The 16,193-nt window shown below is 41.3% G+C and overlaps 1 protein-coding gene across 7 annotated transcripts in view; it reads left to right on the top strand.

Moving 5' to 3' along the window:
- Window positions 1-8,565: 8,565 nt before the first annotated feature.
- C14H8orf76 (chromosome 14 C8orf76 homolog) overlaps window positions 8,566-16,193 on the top strand; it is a 30,840-nt gene continuing 23,212 nt past the window's right edge. For 6 of the 7 annotated variants that reach the window (XM_086337094.1, XM_086337092.1, XM_086337097.1 and 3 more), the window contains exons 1-3: window positions 8,566-8,705; window positions 11,752-11,847; window positions 12,554-12,697. In XM_086337094.1, coding sequence (XP_086193220.1) covers window positions 8,589-8,705; window positions 11,752-11,847; window positions 12,554-12,697 — 357 coding nt within the window. In that variant the 5' untranslated portion in view covers window positions 8,566-8,588. Of the gene's footprint in view, window positions 9,401-11,751; window positions 11,848-12,553; window positions 12,698-16,193 lie in introns of all 7 variants that reach the window. The other variant, XM_086337096.1, reaches the window with a different exon arrangement.

Raw genomic sequence — 16,193 nt, 5'->3', positions numbered from 1 at the left:
AATGTTTTCTAAGTTCATTTGTATTGTAGCATATATTGGAATTTTGTTCCTTTTTAATGGCTGAATATGCACGCAAGTGTGTGTGTGTGTGTGTGTGTATGTATTCAACTTGGGTTGTTTCCATTTTTGGCTAGAAAATTGCTGCAGTGAAATCAGCGTACAACTCAGAAGACAAGTCCCTCTTTTTAGTTCTTTTGGGTACTTATCTAGGAGTGGAATTGCTGAATCATATAATAATTCATGTTTAACCTTTTGAGAAGCCATCAGAGTATTTTGTACAGTTGTTTGTGGCCATTTTACATCCCAGCAGCAGTGTACAGGGCTCTGATTTCTCAGTATCCTCACCAACACCTTTTATTTTCAGTGTTTATCGTTAGCACCATCTCAGTAGGTGTGAAGTGATACCTCACTGTGGTTTTGATATGCATCTCTCTAATGACTAATGATACTGAGCATCTTTTATGTGGTCATTGATCATTTGTATATCTTCTTTGGAAAAATGTCTATTTGAGTCCTTGGCTAAGTTTTTAATTGGGCTGCCTGTTGTTGAATTTTAGGAGCTTTTTATATATTCTGGATGTTATACTCTTATCAGATACACAATTCGTAAATACAGCCACTTTTCATTCACAGATTCTGTATGTGCAAATTTGACTACTCATTAAAATGTAATCGTAACCCCCGAATCTATTCATGGCAATTTTGTGCTCATTCATGTGCTTGTACATAGTAGCAAAAAATTTGATTTGTCCCATGTGTATGTTCTGAGCTGAGGTCAAAAAAGGGACTGCTTTGCCTCTTATTTTAGCTGTCAGACTGTAAAGAACCATCCTTTTTGTAATCTGTTTAGTGCCACTTTTAAAATATTTTGTGTTTCTTGTTTGGTAACTTCACTGTTTAAAATGACCCCCAAGTGTATTGCCAAAGTGTTTTCCAGCATTACCGAATGCAAGAAAAGTTGTGACATGCCTTGTGGAGAAAAATGTGTGTTAGATAAGCCTCATCCAGACACAAGGAATATGCTGTTGAACTTTAATAACCTATATATATATATATATATATATTAAATAAGGTGTCTTTAACATTAATGAATAACCAATATATATCAATATATATTAAATAAGGTGTCTTTAAGCACAAACAGGTTTCTCAGGTGGCACAAGTGGTAAAGGATCCGCTTGCCAATGCAAGAGACAGAAGAGGAGCGAGGTCAATCCCTGGGTTGGGAAGATCCCCTAGAGTAGGAAATGGCAGCCTACTCCAGTATTCTTGCCTGGAAAATTCCCCGGGCAGAGGAGCCTAGCGGCCTACAGTCCATGGGGCCACAGAGAGATGACACAACTGAGCGCACACGCATACACACACAAGCAAAAACACATAAAACTAGGCATATGTATTGATTGATTGATGAAACTTATGACCAGAAGATCCCAGGATCTTAACCCTAGAAGCAATGTTCAGTATCTGTGGTGACTTTATAAAACACAACTACTGTGAGTAATGAGAATTGACTGTATTCCCTTCTGTGGGTTGTCTTTTCACTTTATTTATGATGCACACACAATTTTAATTTTGGTGAAGTCCAATTTATTTTTCTCTTTTTTTTTTTTTTTTGCTCATTCCGAGCAATGTTTTGTAGTTTTTATTTTATAAAAGAGTAAAATACCTATAAATAAATGCAACCAAGTCTTACTTTCACCTCCTTGGTTGCTTTTATTTATAGGTATTTTATTCTTTCAAGATGTTACTATTACTGGACTTGCTTTCTTAATTTCTTTTTTAGATTGTTCATTGCTGCTGTATAGAAGCACACAAAATTTTTGTTCGTTGATCTTTTAACCTGAAGCTTTGCTAAATTTGTTTACTAGCCCTAGTAACTTTCATGTGGATTCTTTAGAATTTTCTATATGTAGCATCATGTTATCCATAAATAGATGTAGCTCTACTCCTTTCCAGTTTGAATGCCTATTACTCTTTTTCTTGTCTAATGGTTCTGGTTAGAACTTCTAGTACTGGGTTGAATAGCAGTGGTGACAGAGGCTTGTCTTGTTGATCATAAGAGAAAGCTTTCAGTCTCACATCAAATGTGATGTTTCTGTGGGCTTTTATTAAATGCCCTTTATCGTGTTAAGGAGGTTCTATTCCAAGTTTTCTAAGCAGTTTTATCATGAAAGAGTTTGGCTTTTGCCAAATGCCTTCTCTGCATCAGTTGAAATGATCTTATTTTTACCCTTCATTCCATTAACGTGATGTATTACATTGTTTAATTTTCTTTTGTTGAGCCACTCTTACATTTCTAGGATAAATCCCACTTGGTTATGGTGTGTCATACTTTTAATATTCTGTTGTCTCCCATTTGCTAGTATTTTGTTGTGGGTTATTACATTTATATTCATAAAATATATTGGTCTTGGTGTATCTCTTCTTGTGATTTCTTTATGTCATATGATAAAAGTATGCTTAGTTCTGGAAGATACTGCCAAATTATCCTCCAAAGTGGTTATACCATTTTACATTCCTACCAGCAGTGAATGAGACTTCCAGTTGCTCCATATTCTCACAAGCATTTGCTATTGTCAGTATTCTAGATTTGGGCCATTCTAATAGGTGTGTAGTGGGATCTCACTGTTGTTTTAATTTACATTTCCTTGACTACATACTAGTGTTGAACATCTTTTCATATGCTTTTTTGCCATCTGTATATCTTTTCTGGAGAAGTTTCTGTTAAGGTCTTTTACCTATTTTTAAAATTTATTTATTTTTAATTAGAGGTTAATTGCTTTACAGTATTGCATTGGTTTCTACCAAACATCAAGTTGAATCAGCCAAGATTTACCCATGTCTGTTCCCACTTGAACATCCCTCCCACCTCCCTCCCCAGTCCACCTCTGTAGGTTGTTACCAAGGGCCTTTGACCTATTTTTAAAATCAGGTTGTTTGTTTTCTTACTGAGTTTTAAGGGTTATTTCTATATGTTAGATAACACTCCTTTATCAGATTTGCCTTTTGTAAATATTTTCAGCTGAGCCATGGCTTGTCTTCTCTTATCATCCTTTTGAAACTGTCTCTTGCAGAGCAGAAGTTTTTAAATTTAATGAAGTCTAGTTTACCCATTATTTCTTTCATGGATAGTGCCTTTGGTGTTTTATCTAAAAAGTCTTTGTCATAATAAAGATCATCTCAGTTTTCCCGAGGTTATTTTCTAGGAGTTTTATAAAATGCATTTTACATTTTGCATTTATGGTCCACTTTGAGTTACTTTTTGTGAAGGGCATAAGGTCTGTATCTAGTTTCTTTTTTTTTTAACATGTGGATGTCCAGTTAATCCAGCACCATGAAAAGATGATCTTTAGATACAAAGTACCTTAATGGAATTAAGCTCTCTTTCTTTCAGACTTCCTTTGCACTTTATATTTCTCTTAAGGGGTTCATTACTTTCAATCTTATATTCAGTCTTTTGTTCATTAATTGCATTTTTTTACACAGTAGGTACACAGCTGCTTTGACTGAAATAATGTTATTTAGTCACTAAGTCGTGTACAACTCTTTGCGACCCCATGGACTGTAGCCCACCAGGCTCTTCTGTCCATGGGATTTCCCAGGCAAGAATACTGGAGTGGATTGCCGTTTCCTTCTCCAAGGTATCTTCCTGACCCAGGGATTGAACTTGTATCTCCTGCATTGCCAGGCTTATATGAATGTTACTCCTTCTCTCTGATTTCTCCTTCTGATGTCACCACCACAGTTGTTGCCTCCCCTCAAAGGCCTCCTTCATTCCTTTCCTGCTCCAGTCAGTACTAACTGTTTCCCCTGTGTCCACCCAACAGGTCTTGGTTGACTCTGTATGTACATCTGTTTCATTAGCTTACAGCACTTTGAAGGCAGAAAACATTAAAAAAACTTTTTTTAAAGCTAACATTTGCTGAACACTATGTCAAGCACTAGAGTGAGAGAGTTACATGATGTATCTGAATCCCCATGGATGATGCATGAAGTTGTTCAACAGCTAAGTCCTGTCTGACTCTTTGTAACCCCATGGACTGCCGCACACCAGGCTTCCCTGTCCTTTACTATCTCCTGGAGTTTGCTCAAACTCATGTTCATCGAGTCGGTGATGCCATCCCACCATCTCATCTTCTGATGCATGAAGGTGACACTATTATTACCCCCACAGTGCAGATGAGGAAAGTGAGCCTCACACAGGTTCAGATTCACACACCTAGTAAGTGTTAGAGATGCCAAACTGTCTCCAGAGCTCTCACTCTTAACCACTGCCTCTAGTGCCTAACCAGTGTCCTCACAAAATTGTTGTTCAGTAAATGTTCATCAAATTGAACTGAAAGTTGTGAGTCCGGGAGCCAGGAGAGAAAAAAGCAATGCCGGCTAGTTGTGCACATAGCTAGTGTTGGCAGGCAGTGTTTGTCTTTGGGACAACAGCCTGTGACACTGGAATGAAATGATCTCAGCAAGAGACAGTACACTTCACAAGCCCTGAGAAAATTTCAGTTGGCTCAAGAGTTGCTGACCTGAATAAAAGGGCATGAAATTGAGTTTTGTAGAGGAAAAGAGGAAAGAGGCCAAAATTCAGCTACAGAGTCAGACCATATGACAACCACGGGGGTGATGGGAAAATAATGTGACATCATGGGCACCAGACACAGCAAACAGAAGAAATACAGCCAAGAAGCTAGTAAGATACAGTACTTGAAATCTGGGGTCATTAGATCACTTGTTCATTCAGTAAATGTGTAAGGAGCACACGATTTGCTACCTGCTTCACTCTCCTGTCTCAGGCCACACACCAAGCTCTCTTGCGAGCCCGCTTGGCCTCAGGACTGTGGCTCACTTTCCGCTCCTCATTCTTGCCTTGCAGTTTTTCAGATGCTCTTGCTCCAGATGTCCTCTTGGCCAACTCCTTCTCTTCATTCCTGGCTCAGCTCTTCAGAGGCACCTTCTTTGACTACCTGGCTACCTGAAGGAGTCCCTTATACATCATCCCCCAAATTTTCTTTGTAGCACTTACCATGGTCTAAAGCTACCTCTTTCATTTACTTACTTGTTCATTATCTATCTACTCACTAGAACTGAAGTTCCATGACAGCAAGAATTTCACCTGTCTTATCACTGTATCCTCCATTCAAAACAGTCCTTGCTTATAGTAGGTACTCAATAAATTTTAGTTGAATCAGTGACTGTACCTCCTATAAAAATTTTCAGAGACTTTCCTGACTGTCTAGTGGGTAAGACTCTGTGCTTCCACTATAGGGGGCATGGGTTCTATCCCTGGTTGGGGAACTAAGATCCTGAATGCCACTCGGCATGGCCGAAGAAAGAAAAAAGAAGACTAACTTTGGCAAAGGCTGTTACGAATATTATTTCCTGGGTGCTAGATAAGTGCAAACTAAAGTCACATTGTCCCCTTTCCTGCCATCAGAGTGTCTGTCATAGGCACTCCCTAACACCTGGCACTTCCTAGGTGTATGAGGTGTGTTTAACAGTTACAGAGCACTCTTTTACTGGTTTGCTTTCCTCTCTCTTTTTTAAAAAGATGTATTTTGAAATTTGTTTTTGACTGCACTGGGTCTTCGCTGCTGCACTGGGCCTTTCCCTAGTTGTGGTGAGCCTAGGCTACTTTTTGTTGCAGTGCACGGGCTTCTCATTGTGGTGGCTTCTCTTCTTGTGGAGCACAAGCTCTAGAGCATGGGCTTCAGTAGTTGTGACGCACAGGCTTAGTTGCTCTGTGGCATGTGGGATCTTCCCAGACCAGGAATCGAACCTGTGTCCCCTGTATTGGCAGGCAAATTCTTAACCACTCGACCACCAGGAAAGCCTTACTCTGCTCTTTTAAAATATTATTCCAGGGTCTATCAATTGAGGTGGTGGTTTACAACTTGGGGTACCAGACCCTGGGTCCTCAATGATGATAGCAATCTTTGAGCTGTTTTCAATATTGTCAATGACTTAATATCAATCACGTTTAGTCTTTCCTCAAGCTTCCCAGGGTCCTTGGCAGTTACTTCTTTGCTTTCATAGAATCCTAACACGCAGTGAGGCAATGCTAATAGGCTCAGGCAGGGCAGAGCTTGAATTAGCTGTTACAGAGGACTTGGATTCAAATTTTTTTAAAGGAAAATGAAGCAATCGTTAGTTAGCATATGCAGTTTTACTGCATATGCAAATCCTGCACTACTTTGGAGGAAAATAACTAAGATGGTTCTTAGTGGTAAAAAGGCTGGAAACCCCTTAGCTCAGGGAGCCTGAGTTCAAAAGGCAAAGAACTCTCTTTTACCCATAAACTCCCCTTCCATGACTTCCTGATCATTTCAGCAAAATATCTACCTCAGTTAGTTGTAGGGCCAGGAAGAGGCTAGACTGGAGGCATCTCAGAACAGGGGAGAGTAAAAGTTCCAAAAACCAAGCACCCCTAAAAAAGGGAAAGATGAAAAAAACAAAACAAACAAACAAACAAAAACTCCCTGCCTCCTTTGCTCTTTGCACCTGGGACAGGAATTTTGAATAAACATACATTACTCAGTTGCTATCAGACAGGCACCTTACATGCACTATTTTAATCAATGCCCACTTCACAGATCAGGTTACACAGCCAGCAAATAACTGAACCAGGATCATGAATCCAGACAAATCTGGTGCTTGAGGGCCTTTGACAATATGCTGTACTGTCTTTGTTAGGACAGAGCATTTTAGAATTAGGGCAACTAGCTCTTCCTTCTTTAGACTCCATTGCTTCTGGGTGATAATATTATGGATACCTTTTTCCCTTCCTTTTCTATAATTTCTAAAATTTTCCTAACTAGGACTTTTCCATAAGGGTCCTTACATGAATGAATTCATCAGTGGTTAATGTCTGTAGGCTATTCTGGTGGAGATACAGGAGCTGGTTCTAGATTTGGGGAATCATCAACAGAGAGATGGATTTTGAAAAACTGGGGAGTGGATTCGGTTCTCCTAGAGTTAATGTATGGAGAAGAAGTTTGGGTTGAGAAAAGAACCCTGGAAGAGAAAACCTCCATGTCTATGACCTGCTATGTAATATGGTGCCATAATACTATGCTGTGAAATACTGGCCCCATATTTTGTCAACAATTTGTACGTTTTTGTCTCAAGGAACATCTTGAAAGAGTAAGAATTCTAGTAAATGTTGTGTTTAGAGTTCTGGGATCTAGTGTTTTTCTGGGAAGAATTAATGCTCCCTGATTGAGTCCCCAGAATAAATCTCCATGTCCCCTGTTTTACAAGCCCTTCAATTACTGTATTACTGTTCAGTCGCTCAGTCATATCTGACTCTTTGCGATCCCCATGGACTGCAACACACAGGCGTCTCTGTCCGTCACCATCTCCTGAAGCTTGCTCAAACTCAAGTCCATTTGAGTAGATGACGCCATCTAACCATCTCATCCTCTGTCGTCCCCTTCTCCTCCTGCATTCAATTTTACCCAGCATCAGGGTCTTTTCTAATGAGTCAGCTCTTCACATCAGGTGACCAAAGTATTGGAGTTTCAGCTTCAGCATCAGTCCTTCCAGTGAATATTTAGGATTGATTTTTAGGATTGACTGGTTTGATCTCCTTGCAGTCCAAGGGACTCTCAAGAGTCTTCTCCAATTCAAAAGCATCAGTTCTTTGATGCTCAGCCTTCTTTATGGTCCAACTCTCACATTCATACACGACTACTGGAAACGTCATAGCTTTGACTATACAGACCTTTCTTGGCAATGTCTCTGCTTTTTAATACACTGTCTAGGTTTGTCATAGCTTTTCTGAATTACTATACCCCAATCTTTATAATTGGTGTGGCTCTTACATGAAGACACACAGACATTATTGACTCAATTCTTTATTTCCCAGCTTTTAGCCACATAATTGGAGAAGGCAATGGCACCCCACTCCAGTACTCTTGCCTGGAAAATCCCATGGATGGAGGAGCCTGGTAGGCTGCAGTCCATGGGGTTGGTGAGAGTCGGACACGACTGAGCGACTTCACTTTCACTTTCATGCATTGGAGAAGGAAATGGCAACCCACTCCAGTGTTCTTGCCTGGAGAATCCCAGGGATGGGGGAGCCTGATGGGAGGCCGTCTATGGGGTCGCACAGAGTTGGACACGACTGAAACGACTTAGCAGCAGCAGCAGCCACATAATAGTTGATCCTGAGCAAATTACTTAACCTTTCTAAGGCCCCAATTTTTCATTTGAAAAGTGAGAATCATTGTGTCTTTGAAAAGTTGTTAGAAAAGTTACAGTAAAATGAAAAAAAAAAAAGTCTTAGAACAGTGCCAGGAATACTGTCAACAGTGAAAAACTGGTTTTGAACAGCTACCCTGAGGCCAGTGCTTTTTGATGAGTGCACGTAAGGATCGCTCTGTCCATCTCCAGAAACGAAGAAGTCAAGTTCTGTCCTCGCCTTGTGAATTAAATAAAATCTCAGCTCAACAACTTGAAACTTACCATGGGGCAAGTCCCGGTCTGGCCTCTGCCCTAAGACTACAAGTCCCAGCATGCCGCGCGCCGGATCTTGCCGGCCCCTTCCGCTCTAGGTACCGCCTCCTCGATGCGCCGGTGTGGGGCGCGCAATGGAAACGGGATGCTGGCTGCTCGGCGGCGAGTTTGAGGACTCGGTGTTCGAGGAGAGGCGGGAACGGCGCCCTGGACCACCCGAGTCGTACCGCGCCAAACGCTGCGAGCCTCAGGTGAGAGAGCGGGGCCTGTCGGCCTCACCGCAGCCTCCGGGCCTGGTGGTCCCGGCCCGACAGCGCTTCAGACGTCCTACGCCCGCGTAGCCTGTCCCCCGAACCCAGACCCTCTGGCCGCCCTAAGCTCACTTGGGCCTCCCTGCCATCCCTCCACCTACGAGCCGCACCTGCTGAGTCCGACATCCTCTGCCCCGGAGGGAATCCCCGCGCAGTCGGCCATCACGTCACACCTGGCGTTCGGCCGGTCTCACCGCGCCTCGCTGGCCTCACGCCCCTACTTAGTAATCTGTATTAGCTACCATGGACCTTCGCTGCTTCTGCAGCCGTAGAGTCAGGGCCCGCAGAAATTCAGCCACCGCCCACTTTTCAGACCTCAGTGTTGTCTGCTTTCCGAACCGGGCCTGTTCTTGTTCACTGAGTTCCCCTTGCCCACGTTAACCCCGCTCAGGTGGTCAAAATCGTTCAATTATCTCCATTTCTCAAGGTCCACCTTAAATGCCGCCTCCTCCATAAAGTCTTTTCTAACTCCCGCTTCGAACCACATTATTTTTGTCTATTAACGAAGTTGTCAGTATCTCGTAAAGCTCTTAGACCCAGAATGCTGAATGATCACAGGATGGTGCGTGCCTCACCTTATGTCCTCCACACTGCCTACCAGTTTTTGTTCATAGTAGGAACTCTGAATACTTTGCGTAAGTAGAGTATTACCTTGGATTTTTTCTAGTCTGTAAATCTCATCTCACCAATAATAGTTCCTTTTTATCAAATAGTATTCCAGGCACTGGGCATATATTGTCTCATTTTTCCTTAAAACCCCTGTACGTACAGATGTCAGGCACTCTGAAATACCTGGATTGGATTGTATTTTTGTTTTATTTCATTTACATTTTCTCCTTGCCACGTGCAGTCTTTCAGAGTGACCTACTTGATCCTGTAGACTAAAACTGGGAAATGGACTTTTGAAGTCCTGTGGTACCACATTAAAAAGCCACAGTTGTGAGATAGGACACTTGGATTTCAGCATTGACTTTAAGAGTCAGTAAATTGACTTTCAGAGTGTCAGTTCCTTACTCATCATTTGAGAAAAAAATAAAATAATGTTTGTTGGCTCACAGGGTTATTGTGAGAGTGGAATGAGATAATACTTTGCCAGGTGTGATGTGCTTTTACTTATAAAGTAAAATCCCCCAAATCACTTGTCTTTAGAATTTATTTATTTGGCAAATGGTAACTCTCATAAATTCAGAGAGTTACCATTCAGGCCTCATTCAAGAAATGAATTCAGGCTTCATTCAAGTCCTGTTGGTTTTCCCAAGTGTAAAACTAGGAGTGTGAGATAGATTTGTTTTCTCTTACTGCTTGGTGTGGAACCAGGTATTTGTCTTACCAGCACGTCACGTCTTAGTTTTCACCCTTGTTCACAGCTTTTCCCTCCTTTTCTTATCAGAATGGAGTATTTGAAGCCTTTCTCTTCTGAGTTCTTGCATTTGAAAGCCAATTTTGCCTGATCATTTCCCGGTAGAATTTCGACTATTGGATGGAGGTTTGCAGTAATGCAGCTGTTGTTCAAGAAGTTGGGAACTGGGGAGTAGTAAAGTGCAAAACAAAATTATGAGTTCAGTATATAGACTGTTATTAGGTTACACAGTGCTTCAGGGAGGACAGAAAAGCAGTGGTTGCTAGCTTTCTCCACTGTGGGGGATCAGGCTAAGGAGGGACCTATATTACTAAGATAACAGGATGGCCGTGATACCCGGGCATCTCTCTTAGAAATAGAACCGAGAAAGTTTGACACCATGGTGGAACTATCACAAATGCAGTTACTTTTGAATTAATAATAACATTTAACTGGGGACAGACTTCATTTGACTACATTGTGTTTTACTGTGAGTAAAAGAGAGGATGAGATACTTCTTAGGAGCTGGAAAACTGGCACACGGTATGCTTTTCATCATCCCTGTTTTCTCATCTTAACATTCTTAATGCAATAATAATAAAAAAAATCTGTTTCACTTTTCTTTTTATCCATAGGGTTTAAAGCAGTAGAAAAGTGAATAAAATATTCCAGATGGACTTTTCCTGAAACTTTTCTCCTACAGTACATTGACATTTGATTGCATGGAAGCCTCCTTTCAGCCTTAATTTCTTGTCTTGTCTTTGCTTAGATTCTACTTTTTGCTTTTACACTTTCCTAATAGCACTGTAATAGCAGTTCTTTCCTGTGTTATCTCTGTAAAGAGTTGTTCCATCCACCCTGAGAAATTCTCTGCGGGAAAACATATCTCAGTCTAAAGAACCACTGTAAACTGTGCTAGTTAAATGTAGGTTCCCAGGCCCTAAACCCCAAATTGGAAATGCTATGGAAACTAAATACTTTAACACTTGTTTAGTTGAGGTATCATATTATTGGTATATTTATTACTGGTGATAATTTTCATAAAAACTGAGTCACCATTAAAATTGTCATTCTTGGGACTTCTCTGGTGATCCAGTGGTTAAGAATCTGCCTTGCAATGCAAAGGACGCGAGTTCGAGCCCTGGTCTGGAAACTAAGATCCCACGTGCTGTAGGGCAACCAAGCCTGCCGGCTGCAACTGCTGAGCCTGCCTGCTGCAGTGAAGACCCAGCACAGCAAAAACAAAACAAAAAACTTGTCATTCTTCTTTGTCAGATGTTTTCCTGAGTTTTATCCTGGAGAAGTATGTCTTTTCTGAGGTTTAATCAGTTATATGTGGGAAATTGCTCCTGAGTCTGGGATGGAAAGGACTTCCCAGGTGGTGTTAATGGTAAAGAACCCAACTCCCAGTACAGGAGACACAAGATGTGGGTTCAATCCTTAGGTCGGGACGATCCCCTGGAGGAGGGCATGGCAACCCACTCCCATATTCTTGCCTGGAGAATCCCATGGACAGAGGAGCCTGGAGGACTGTAGTCCATGGGGTTGCACAAAGTTGGACACGACTGAAGTGACTTAGCACTCCTGCACATGGGGTGGAAAAGCATAACCTCCTTCTCTATAATATGCTGTTTTCACAATTTCTAGTGGTTTTATGAAGAAACAGGGAGCAGCGATGATGTTGAAGCTCTGACTGTCCAGAAATTCAAAGGAGACCTGGCCTACAGACGGCAAGAGTATCAGGTAGAATTTAACATATAGAAGATTGTGCTGCTTGAAATGTTCTCTTGTTCTGTCCACTGCAGCATATTTAAATAACAGTGTACTATAATAAGTGTTGCTCTTGAAGATGAATTTGATCCTTTGTGAGATGTGTTTGTACTCTTAGAATCCTAAGCTTCTGGCCTTCTCCACACGGCTCTGTATGCTTTGTTTCCTGTCACTCCAGTATAGCAAGCTTGTTTGGATCCTTGTAGATTACTTATCTCCTCAGTATGCAGAAGCCTCTAGCTTGGATACCTCGTGGGGCCACAGGAGTAAGGCACCCCAAAATGTGTTTTAAAAAAGAAGTGGGGGAAAGAACTAACAACTAGCTGTCAGCTTGCTTTTTATATTGACTTCATGTCATCTTCACAAGGATCCTGTTGTTTTGCTCATGTGAAAAGATTCTACAGCAAGTTAGTGGCAGAACCGGGAGTCACATCCTGGTCTTTGGGCTCCAGAATGTTTTAATTATATTCTCCAGACATTTCTTCTCTACCTCTTAGAAAACTAGTACCGACTGAAATGCTCAAGTCTTCCTTTAGTTCATTGCAGGGTCAGTTATAACATTATCTACTGCCTAGGAAACATATCACCCCCATGACTGAATTCTTTTTTCATATTGTGTTTTCTGCCTTTCTCTTCATCCCCTCCCTTCATTTGCCTTTATTTAACAATTATTTGCCAGAAAGCACTGCAGGAGTATTCCAGTATCTCAGAAAAACTGCCATCTACAAATTTTGCCATGAAAAGGGATGTCCAGGAAGGCCAGGCTCGATGCCTTGTTCACCTGGGAAGGCACAAGGAAGCCCTGGAGATTGCCACAAACTTGGTGAGTGGTTTCTGTGCCCGTTTCCATTTGCTTTCCTAGGATGACTGAATAGTTTATTTAAAAAAAAAAAAGACAAAACAAAAAACAACTTCTTCCTGGCAGCAAAATCTGTGGGTTTGGATAAGCAGAAGGAAATTGTCAGTGGTAGAAGAACTTTATTATGATGAACAGTTTGGAGCTCCAGACATAATCATTTCCTTGTAATATTTTTTCCTATGTTATGCTCAAAATTTTTCATTGCCTGAAAACCTCACTTGCAAAGGTTTTACTCTTATTAGGAGTAAATAAATACTCAGTAAATTACCAGTGATCTTTTTTCTTCTTTAGGTGTTTCGTTGTTGTTTAGATTTTTATTTTCCAAAGTTTCTACAATGAATATATATTACTTTTATAAACAGGAAAAAAGACTGCCAAAAATTGAATAAATATCATACTAAGCCAGGCTTAAGCCTTTTTATTCTTGATGGAGTCTGCAGAATTTTTTTAAGCAACAAAAAAGAGCACTGCTAGATTCTGCTTGTTTTTGTTTTCAGATTAAAGCACCTCTAGGTTTTTTGTGTGGAGAAGGCAATGGCACCCCACTCCAGTACTCTTGCCTGGAAAATCCCAGGGTTTTTTGTGTAAATTTTATATGGGAGTGAGTTTGAGCCCACCAATCCCAGTTTATAGATGACCAGTTTTCTTCCTTAGAGGGATGTAATGAAGCACCAAGGCACTGATCTTGAATCCTTCAAATCTTCTTGGCCAGAGGTCAGCCTAAAGTATGCATGCAATTGAATTGTCCTCCTCTATCTCATTAACTAAGAGAAGTCCTTAAATTTACTTGCCTGGGCTTCATTGCATAGGACCTCAGCCTCTTGCCATGAGAGGAAACCTTGGCGGTAATGTTCTTCAGAACATGGAAAACAGCTGTGTTTTGTTCTTTCCTTTTCTCCCCTCTACTAATTATGGGTTAATTCTTAAAACTGGAAGATAAGATTACCCTGTTAAGGAAGCACATGGCATGAACACAGTGAACTTGGTGGGTTTTAACAGTGTTCAGCCTCCCTGGTATGAAAATTAGCAGCAACTTGGGTTCTTTCGGTTGATTTTTCTAGATATCCGTCACCTGTCCTTCATTACGGCTCGGCTCTACCATTACCTATCTCTCCCTCGCATCTCCTGATGTCACTGTTGTGCTTTGTCTTCCCCTGAGTACCCCTGAAGGCAGCTAGAGTAATGTCAAGGCTGGACTGTCTCTAGTTCCTTCTAGCTTAGTGACTCTGTTTCTTTGGCTCAGAAAAATGTGTTGCCAATCAGCAGATGCCATCCGGAGTGTGAGATCCAGGCAGAAGGAGGGACCAGTCAGAAGCCCTTCAGCTCCTCTGTCGGGCCTTGGAGGACTGCTCCTTGGGCTCCTGGGCACCCTGACAGGCAGGAGGATTAGGGAGGAAATGGCACCAGAGGCTAGTGGGTCTCACCCCTTGCTTTGGGGTGAGATCTCTTCACATGATCTCAGTGAACCCTGCCTTTTTGCCTGGTTTTCTCATTTCCTGATACCCTGTGTTTTGTTTTCATTTTAAAAGTTTCTCCCTTCTTATAGACCTTCTTTTTTTTATTTGCTCTGTCTTGTTTCTGGGTTTGTTCCAGCGGTTACTGTCCCCTCATACTCTGTAGGGAATAGGTCAGCATTGAACAATACAGACAGCAAGTCCTAGAGCTCCCAGCATGACATGAACATTTTATGCTCACAACTTCTTCTGAAGTTTATTCGTCTCTCTTCTTAATGATTTTTGAATAAAATTTGTAACAGAACTTATTTCTTAATTTAAATATCTTATAGTTGCTGGTAGGCTCATGTGATAAACTGTGGTAAGGAAACTGCTTTTTGACAGTTAATGACTTTTTTCCCCCATTTGTCACTTCACAAACATTTTAGTCCTACCATGTGCCCGGTTCTGGGTTCGATGCCAAGGAGAGAGAACCCTGTCCATACCCTGTGTTTACATCACTCACCTAGTAAACTAATGGGAGACTCCTAAGCCCACTAACACACATCAACTCTTCTGAAGTTCCTTTATTCTGTGACTTGTAGCAGGATCTGCTGTAGCTCTGCTGCTTACTAGCTGTGTGACGGCAGGCAGCTTACCTAACTTCTCTGTTGTGACTTGGTTGCCTCGTCTCTAAAATGGGAATAGCGATAGTCTATTTTAAAGGGTTGTCATGGGGATTACATGAGTAAAGCAGGTGGAGTAGTGTCTGGCATACGGTGAGCATTCTGTAAATGTTAGCAATCATCACTGTCATTGCATTACAGGACTTGGAATATTCTGGGAAAAAGCACACAACTCATTTAAATGGAATTTAATTTCCAAAGACTTCTTTATTAGTTGTGCTCAGTCATGCCTACTCTTTGTGACCCTGTGGATTGTAGCCCACCAGGCTCCTCTGTTCATGGGATTTTCCAGGCAAAAAGACTGGAATGGGTTGCCATTTCCTTCACTTCACTAGTTAGGCCACCCAGAATTGGTGCATCAGAATCATGGTTTGTATGCTACAGACCCCAACACACACTTGCTTTCTCAATGTGAACATGTTTTTATTTGTATTTATTTATTTAAAAGTCTTTATTGAATTTGTTACAGTATTACTTCTGTTTTCTGTTTGGTTTTTTTGGCCACAAGGGATGTATGATCTTAGCTCCCTGACCAGGGATTGAACCTCTACCTCCTGCATTGGAAGGTGAAGTCTTATCCACTAGAGCACCAGAGAAGTCCCTGGAAATGTTTTTAAACAGTATAGAGCACTATGGACTGATTGTAGAGGAAAGATTGCATTTCCTGTAGACAGTCTATACATGTTGCTTTTCTTACTATAAGAAACATGAAGATGTATTTCTCAACAGTTATTAGACATCTGCTATGTCTGAGGTGCTCTGCTCTGTACTGGGAATTCAGCATTGAACAAAAACTCTTTTGGAACTTAATAGTCTGTGGGGAAAGAAAGAATACTGAGATAGTAATGGGAAGATACAGTATGACCTAATAGGTTACATGGGGCTTGATTTCCTTTCTTTTCAATCAACATATGGATATTTAGAGTCCTCCCCAAGGTTTCACTCACTGACGTGCCAGTATCTTCTGGCTGCATGCTGGGTAGTTTTATTCTTATTTCTCACTCAGTTCTGTGCAGGAGCTTGATCCAGATACTAGTAGGCCAGATTTTCCTTAGACTTAAAATCAACTGAATCTCTGCAGACTTTGACGTAGAAAAAGAAGCCCTCACCCACAGGGCTTTTGCCATATGGCAAGTTAGGCAAGAGGCGGTGCCTCTGGTTAAGTAGACTTGAAAAGGATTTTCTGATCAGAAGGAAACCAAGCAACCCCCTCTGGCCAAGAATAACTGGTCTTGGTAATGGTTACCAGAGAAGGCATTTGGATTCAATTACGATGCATCAAGAAACACTGAGAGCTTCAGGGCCATCCTGTTTAAGATGTCTAAGCCAAGTAGAATTTGG

Source organism: Bos grunniens, chromosome 14 (assembly GCF_055505025.1).
Source record: "Bos grunniens cultivar Pamir isolate PY7600 chromosome 14, Bosgru_T2T1.0, whole genome shotgun sequence".
Classification (NCBI taxonomy): domain Eukaryota; kingdom Metazoa; phylum Chordata; class Mammalia; order Artiodactyla; family Bovidae; genus Bos; species Bos grunniens.
This window is presented reverse-complemented; position numbering and strand designations above follow the sequence as displayed.